Below are 8,542 nucleotides of genomic sequence, written 5' to 3'. Positions count from 1 at the left end.
GATGTTATTATGCATGATTTTTCAGGCTGACATTCTTAGTGTAGTATAAGTTAGTAATATTAAGTTAGGTTCATATTTTCCTTCACTAACACATTATCAGCTCAGTTAACTGTTTGCAAACCATCATAGACTTGGAAGCATTTTTTTTTTCCTTTTTGTGCCTCAATCTTTCAAATAAGGAATCTTACCTAATTAACTAGACTAACCTATAACTTAAAGGATAAGACAGCCTTTTAGAAAGAAGCAACACCCCTCTATCCAACACACAAACATACACACACACACACACACATAAACTGCTACCCATCCCTCCCAGCCAAAGGGGCTCCCATCCAGGCTGACAATAACCCAGTGGCAGCTGGTCGATCGATACCCGACAAAAGCTCGGAGGTTGGGGCAGTCAAAAGATTGTTAACTAGCCATTTCATCTCACAGACATTTAGATGATTGTTCGTGCTTCACTGCACTCCTTCAGCGAGGCTGCTGCCACACCTGTGCAGGGCCTTTACAAAGCCTGCTTACCCGCTCCTGATGACCTCACTATGGCCAGCAAATAGCCCGACACAAAAGCACTGCTCCTCAGAATGCATCATACTTAACTGCGTTTTCAGGCATGGCTGAACGAACACAAGCCATAGATACTGTATTTGGCAATACCATAATGTTGTTAAACTACACTTTATTAGTCTGTGTGGCTTTATTTATTTATTTATTCATTTATTCATTCAATTAGTTTTAATATACATGTATAGTTTATTTTTATCCATCTATCTAAAAAAACTAATCCTAAACTCTCCCAAAAAATTTCCAATATATAAACAATATAATCTATCTATCTATCTATCTATCTTATTTAAATATTTATTTATTTAGTATAAATTTACAATTTATTTTTTATCTATCTACCTTGTTTAAATATTTATTTATTTAGTATAAATTTATCATTTGTTGTATCTCGGCCTTATCTATCTATCTATCTATCTATCTATCTATCTCTGTCTGTCTGTTTGTATCTATCTATGATCTGTCTGTCTTATTTGTTTATTTTTTTATCATTTATTATAAAATATTTATTTATTTTGCACTTTTCTTTTTGACATCTGCGTAGTTATATTGTCTGCGGGATTATAATGTAGATCCTACAAATATATGTAATTTTGCTTGAAACTTCCAGTTCAAATCATTTCAGACATTCATCAGACATTTCAATCCAAAGGATTCACTTTTGAAAAATTAAAACGCCCCTTTAACCCCAAAATTTGAGATTATGATTAAAACAAGTCCCTTGGGTCATAGCAAGAGCTGACCATGTTGTCATATTTAAAACTTAAGAAAATTTGCATCTGCCATTCAGTTAAGTACATTGGCTCCTGTATACTGTGATACATTAGCATGTGATTTGTTGGTTAATTAGAGGGCTTATGATAATGATAATGACCACATAGCCCATGATGCCACATTTCCAAGTGTTTAGCTTTGGTGATTAGCCGCTGGATGCCTCCTCCCCCATCTAGTGTCCACACAGCACTGATTAAATCAAGATGAATGAGTTATTGGACACGGGACACACACAAGCAGCGTACGCTGGTGTATGTCATATGACAAACACCACCTTATCTGGTTAGTGTGAATTCATTAATTACCCAAAGCAGCTGGTATTAATTGCCAACAGGGTGTTTTGAATATACAAGAGCCCTAAAAACATTATAAATGTGTTTTTTGCTTGACTAACCTGTGCATGTGTGTGAGCTTTCTGCTTAAACTCCACACACTTGTCCTCTAGTAGTGATCATATGTCAGCGTTTACACTCCTGTGATCATGTCTATGGTTGTGTGATCCAGCAAAAAGTCAGCACATGGTCCACGGCCCTGCTCTAGTAGTTCAATGGGGTTGTGGGACGTGGGCCGAGGGGTTGGGGCTGGGATGTGGATGTGGACTGGCGCTCTCTGAGGTTCATCCAGGCAGAGCCAGGCTTCCTGCTCCTCCTTTGTCACACCATTTGGGCTCTTGTGTCTCGGGCTCCACTGCCCTAGCCTCACTTGGCAGCCCTGCACACACAGGGACATCTGGTCTCTCTGTCCCACCTCCTGCTGAAAAGAAAGAGTCCGGCCATGGCCCCACATTTATATGATATTTTACAAAAGCGTTACACCCTCAGATTCCAGATTTTCAAATAGTTGTATCTCGGCCAAATACTGTCCTATCTTAACAAACAATACATCAATGCAAAGCTTCAAAAAATTTTTTTTATCAAATTAAAAAAAATACCCTTATGACTGGTTATGTGGTCCCGGGTCACGTGTTCTGTATATAAAATGATAATCAAATAGTACATTATAGAATATTCATTAGCTATGAACCTGTAATCCAGTAACACACACTGATTCCTGAGTACTTCTTTAGGCTTATTTAACAATAGATTCTGACTTTCGAAATAAATAAATAAATAAATACATTTAAACGTATATTTGTCTTCCATCAAAGTAATAATTTATTTATTTACTTCTTATTTTATTTATTCCTTCTTTTTTTTTTAACTCGATGCTTTCAACGTAGTCCTAAATCTTTATTACTAGTTTCGAATTCCGGCAATTAGTCTACTGATGTTTCGCAGGACTCGGACAGGTAGACCACTAGATTATCAGTTTTCCTGGATAATCATAAGATTAAAGAGGAAAGTGCTCCCACCATCTCCGGAACAGCCGCTGACTTCCCCTCTTTTCTTTTCGCAAAATTATTGAGAGCACGCAATATTAAACCCATTTTGTTCGTGCGCACTGTGTGGACTGGCGCTCTCTGAGGTTCATCCAGGCAGAGCCAGGCTTCCTGCTCCTCCTTTGTCACACCATTTGGGCTCTTGTGTCTCGGGCTCCACTGCCCTAGCCTCACTTGGCAGCCCTGCACACACAGGGACATCTGGTCTCTCTGTCCCACCTCCTGCTGAAAAGAAAGAGTCCGGCCATGGCCCCACATTTATATGATATTTTACAAAAGCGTTACATTGAACTGTAGTAACATTTCATAGCGCTTGAAATAATTTGTATAACAAGTGAGAGAGAGAGAGAGAGAGAATTCATAACACATACAATTATTTGTTATATGTGACCCTGGACCAAAACCAGTTATAAGTATGGGTATATTTGTAGCAGTAGTCAACAATACATTGTATGGGTCAAAATTATCGATTTTTCTTTTATGCCAAAAATCATTATATAGTATTATATAGATATTGAGTAAATTTCCTATCGTAAATATATGTATATATAAGATTAAAGAGGAAAGTGCTCCCACCATCTCCGGAACAGCCGCTGACTTCCCCTCTTTTCTTTTCGCAAAATTATTGAGAGCACGCAATATTAAACCCATTTTGTTCGTGCGCACTGGGCCAGAATAACGCGATGATTAGGGCCACGAATGGGACAGGTTTCTTCAGCTTGATTTCATGACGGTAATGTAGCCCATGCATGGAAGAAGAAAGGCAGAGATGGGGACATCTGTTCAATACAGGCCAAAAAGAACCTCGGTGGCCTGTATGGCATCTTGGGAAAGAAAGCAACATGATATCACATGCGCGAACGTTTTGTTGTTATTTTTGACTCCTTTTTTATTTTTGAAATATTTGTTTTATTTTGTTCGTTCGTTTATTTCATTTATTCATTTACAGTATTAAACCTCTAATCACAAATCACGAATTAAATTTTATTTGCACATTTTTTGGCCAAGTATAGCTACGTTATAACCTTTGATTCTTTTTAAAATAATTTATTTAAAAGTTATAAAATTGTGAAATGCGTTTTCTGTAGTATTGTTTAAAAAAAAATCACACGCTGTTGCTGCGCTTCCACCTCATCCTCTCTCACGCATCTCTAGCGCTGTCTTGTCAGAGGACATGAACACATGTTTTGATTACACCACCGGTGGCCGAGCGGCTCCTCCGTTATTCGTAATTAAACTCAATTCCCTAAGTAACATTTATCTTCCAGGGTCTGCGCGTTCACTGTGCGCGAGCGCCACTGCCTTCTGCTGTGAGAGAGGAGATGCGCGCGGGGTCAATCAATAAAGCGAGGACACAGACACGGTATGTGCATCATGCATCTGTTGCAATCAAACAATGCTGCAGTGTATGGGACATTTGTTTGTGTGTGTGTGACATTTGTATTTTGGTTAGAGTTGCGCTTGCACGTTGAGTTATGGAAATGTATTGCCGTGAAGTTTCACCACTTTATTTATTTGTCTGTTAGTCTTTACATGCTGATGCAATTTCAGGGATTTTTTTTTTTTTTTTTTTTAAATAAGGACTAGTAAGTTATAAAATATTTTTCATGCGGATGCAATTTCAGGGGTTTTTTTTTTTTTTTTTTTTAACTCTGTGTGGTATGAAAATGTTTTAGTGCTGGACAGGGATTCATTAGTTAATTATCATAATCTCACCATCCACAAACCAAAGTCTTTAAATCATCTGAGAGAAAATACGTTTGATTATTTGAACTTATTCTTTATTCATTCTGTAGAATTAACTTTACAAACTGTACAGGTTTTGTTTCAGAATACATGGCTGACATTTAAAATTTGCGCAAAGTATCATTTTTTCCCCCGATGTGCCTTGCTTAATTTTTTATTGCGTGTTTTTCTCACTCTCAATTTTGAGCTCAACTGCATCTTGTTCTTTGAATTAGAAAGGGTAAGCACTGCCAAGGAAACAACAGAACTGTTGTGCAAATCGAAGAAACAGAGAAATGAATCTGATCAGCCATCTATCACTTCCCGCAATAAAGGAGGCGACACGGCGGAGGCAGATGATTTGATGAATAATCTTCGGTCGTTTTAATTAACTTTTTGCTGTCCTATAATGACCAAGTTGGTCAACGGAGCCGGTCAATAAGAATGTTAATATCAAACAAATAAAACTTCTCATGATTAAAAACCTCCTGCTTTATTAAATTTGAAATTCAAATGAAATTTATGCCTCCAGTCCACGACGCATGTAAATAGAGTAGCCAGGGCTACATCATTATCCTGAGAGCATTTCTGCATTCATCGTCCTGATATCAATAGCCTGCCACTGTATTGCTGTTGAGAGTTAACAGAACACAAAAGCCATATTCCACCTTGTAAAGACGTTTACATGCATTATGTGAAATGATTTTTATACTGACCAACAAGAGTTAAATGCTCGCAATTCGTAATACATACGTAATAATAACAAATTGTCAGAAAATACTCCAGTCCTGCGTAAAATACTGTGTGTGTTACTTGTCATGTGTGTAAGGAAACAGCGAAAGAAAGAGATGGTAGCCTAAAGTTATGAGAGTAGCCTATACATATTGATTTCGTTAATTTGCTATGCATGCATATACATTTGTTAAATCAATCGACCCACAATGCACGCTTATTTGAATAATTTAAACTTTTGTCTACAGAAGGAAAGTTTTATTAAACGTGTTAATTTTCGAAACAATGGTCAAACATTTAAAGAACAGTTATTTTATAAAAATAAAATAAATAAATAAAGGCAACCTGTTCGTTTTCTCTTCTTGACCTGTACAACATAATTTCTTTAAAATAGTTTATGGGAATCTACATTCTACAAAACAACCTGTAAGACAATGACAACGACTTGTAAGAGTGATAGGATATACAATTGCTATTTTTCCGTTATCATAACTTGTAGCACACATAATAATAATAATAATTATTATTATTATTCATAACAGATCAGGGGGTCCAGTAACCTCGTTAACCTCTTTATACAAAAGAATAGAAAAGTTTTCCCTAAAACTTCCAGTCCTACTCATTTAAGTTGAGTTTTATTATGAGGGGGGTGTTGGAAGGGGTGGAGATCTTGTCTGAAGTGCTCTATCGATGACCTCACGCTAGAATGTGGCCGCGTGAAGGTACGGCTCGTCCTGATTGGTCGCCCGTGTCACAGCGGCACTTCAAAGCCGTGAGAGGAGCTACAATTGTGCTGGAATGGGCGGACCACATCATTGTATTGACAAAAAAAAAAAAAAACAGTGCTCTGATTCATAAATATAAAAAGATCCTCTGAGGAGGGCACTTTTGTGATGGCAACTTCACTTCTAGGGGTGAGTCTAAGGAGTTTCGTGCTGGTTTAATTAGTTTCCTTTATTGTCGTGCCGTGGGGATTAAAATTTCTTGGGTCAGCCGGGGAGAGAGTCACTTGATTATGTTTTAAAGCGACAGAAACGAGCAGGACTTCCATTTCTCAACTACGACATTGTATGTATATCTTATCTTGGTATTTCTATGCTGTGTTTCGCTTTTGTTTTGTGTTTGCGAGTTGTTGTAGCTATTTCAGTGGTTAAGATTTGCCTTACTTCAGGTATGCTGGGGTTGCAGCGAGTTAAAACTGTTCTTCGAACGCACACAGTTCCCAAATCTACCATCTTTACTTACCTTTTAACTTCTTTTGTTCCAGGAGGAGCCGAGATTGGGGTCGACTCCTTTAGCCATGTTGGCTGCGACGTGTAACAAAATCGGGAGTCCGAGTCCTTCTCCTTCCTCTATTTCGGATAACTCGTCTTCGTTCGGAAAAGGATTCCACCCGTGGAAACGAGCGGCAGCCAGCAGCTGTAGTTTGGGATCCAGTTTATCCTCTTTCGCTCGGAATGGTGGTGGTTTAAGCGACTCTTTTGGTACGAACACGTCCACGGGATCCAGTGCCTTTTCCTTAACTTCTGGTACTTCATCCAACTCCCACTTCGCAAACGACTACTCCGTTTTCCAGGCGTCGGTTTCCAACAACTCCCAAGAGCCCAGCCACCAGCCCATGTTTATTTCCAAGGTGCACACGTCCGTGGACAGCTTGCAAAGCATTTACCCGAGAATGAGCGTGGCGCATCCCTACGAGTCGTGGTTCAAGTCCTCGCACCCTGGCATACCCACTGGGGATGTGGGCACCACGGGCGCGTCCGCGTGGTGGGACGTGGGAGCCGGTTGGATTGACGTGCAGAACCCGAACGGAGCCGCGCTCCAGACGTCCCTTCACTCCGGTGGGCTGCAGACTTCCTTACACTCTCCTTTGGGGGGATACAACTCAGACTACTCGAGTTTAAGCCACTCTGCCTTTAGCACCAGTGCGTCCCCCCATCTGCTGACCACCGGTCAGCATCTCATGGACGGATTCAAACCAGTGCTCTCCTCGTACCCGGACTCCAGTCCCTCTCCCCTGGGTGGAGCTGGAGGTTCCATGTTGACAGGGGGTCCGACGGCCTCGTTGGCGGGATCTCCACGGTCCTCGGCGCGGCGCTACTCGGGCAGAGCGACGTGCGACTGTCCGAACTGTCAAGAGGTGGAACGCCTGGGTCCAGCTGGCGTCAGTCTCCGCAGAAAAGGGCTACACAGCTGTCACATTCCCGGCTGTGGGAAAGTGTACGGCAAAACGTCGCACCTCAAGGCTCATTTGAGGTGGCACACCGGAGAAAGGCCGTTTGTGTGTAACTGGTTGTTCTGTGGGAAGAGGTTCACGCGCTCCGACGAGCTCCAGCGACATTTACGCACGCACACCGGCGAGAAGCGCTTCGCTTGTCCCGTGTGTAACAAGAGGTTCATGCGGAGCGACCACCTCAGTAAACATGTCAAAACGCACAGTGCCGGAGGCTCGTCAGGGTCGGGGTCTGGGGCGAGTGGAGGAAAACGAGGGAGTGACACCGACAGCGAGCACAGTGTGCCCGGTAGCCCCTCGTGCCACTCACCTGACCCGTTGCAACCTCCCGAGTCTGTCCCGACGACGGGCATGAACGGCCGTGCAAACTCCCTCGATTAATCCCGTTCAAAATGCACGTACACGAATCTCGAATGGACTAGAAACTTACCTGACGGTTCACAAAAAGGTTGTGCTGTTCGTTCGGTAACACTTTATAAAAACTTTCAATAATTCCGATTGTTAACAAACACTATCAGATCGCTAGTTAACGCACATTCAATTCTGAATATCCTATGTGAAACAATATAAACCAAAGTTTCATCTCTTTTGAGCTATTCGAGTGTACATTAACTAATTTTCTGTTAAGCTTAATACTATTTGTTAAGTTAAAAGTGAAAGTTATTATAAAGTGTCACCTGGTGAAATAACCGTGTGGCCATTTCACTTGGATGTTGTAAAGTGATTCAATTTACGATTAAAATGTAATTTACAATGAAGTAAGCCTGTTTTGGTCTGCACAGATTCTGTGACATGAATTTGGTAAAGTAAGGGGATATTAAAAAGGACATAATCTAATATGTGCGTTCTGATGGGTATTTGTCGAATAGTCTTATTTTACTTACTGTTGTTATGAAACCGAAAAATGTAATTTACCCATCAGTGAAGTGGCCTGTCATTGCTAACTTTTTGTTTTTCTCAAAACCAAACTGTGGCACTTTATTCATGAACACTACTAAAATCCAATTTCGTAAGGATAAATTGCCGTAGTGTTGAATAGACTTCGTTTTGTCATTTACAAACTCATTTCTTTAATATTCGAAAAGATAGTCTATATATCGCACATTGGTCTTTGTCGAAACTACAGACTACAAATC

General features: G+C 40.4%; 1 protein-coding gene across 2 annotated transcripts; it reads left to right on the top strand.

Moving 5' to 3' along the window:
- The first annotated feature begins 3,984 nt into the window (after nt 1-3,984).
- sp8b (sp8 transcription factor b) lies at nt 3,985-7,967 on the top strand. 2 transcript variants are annotated; one of them, XM_016556372.1, is made up of 2 exons: nt 3,985-4,079; nt 6,441-7,967. In XM_016556372.1, exon 2 carries the CDS (start codon nt 6,474-6,476, stop codon nt 7,785-7,787), a length of 1,314 nt encoding a protein of 437 aa, XP_016411858.1. In that variant the 5' UTR covers nt 3,985-4,079; nt 6,441-6,473; the 3' UTR covers nt 7,788-7,967. The 2 variants fall into 2 exon arrangements, with proteins under 2 accessions (XP_016411858.1, XP_016411859.1); XM_016556373.1 differs by lacking the exon at nt 3,985-4,079 and adding an exon at nt 6,176-6,241.
- Nucleotides 7,968-8,542: the final 575 nt, after the last annotated feature.

The sequence above is a fragment of the Sinocyclocheilus rhinocerous genome, unplaced genomic scaffold, assembly GCF_001515625.1.
Source record: "Sinocyclocheilus rhinocerous isolate Xijiao unplaced genomic scaffold, SAMN03320098_v1.1 scaffold946, whole genome shotgun sequence".
NCBI classification, from domain to species: Eukaryota; Metazoa; Chordata; class Actinopteri; order Cypriniformes; family Cyprinidae; genus Sinocyclocheilus; species Sinocyclocheilus rhinocerous.
Note: the sequence above shows the minus strand (reverse complement) of the source record. Positions and strands in the feature narration are given on the sequence as shown.

Excerpts from the sequence above, each read along its gene's own strand:
- sp8b (XM_016556372.1), top strand. The coding sequence starts at position 6,474 with ATGTTGGCTGCGACGTGTAACAAAATCGGGAGTCCGAGTCCTTCTCCT.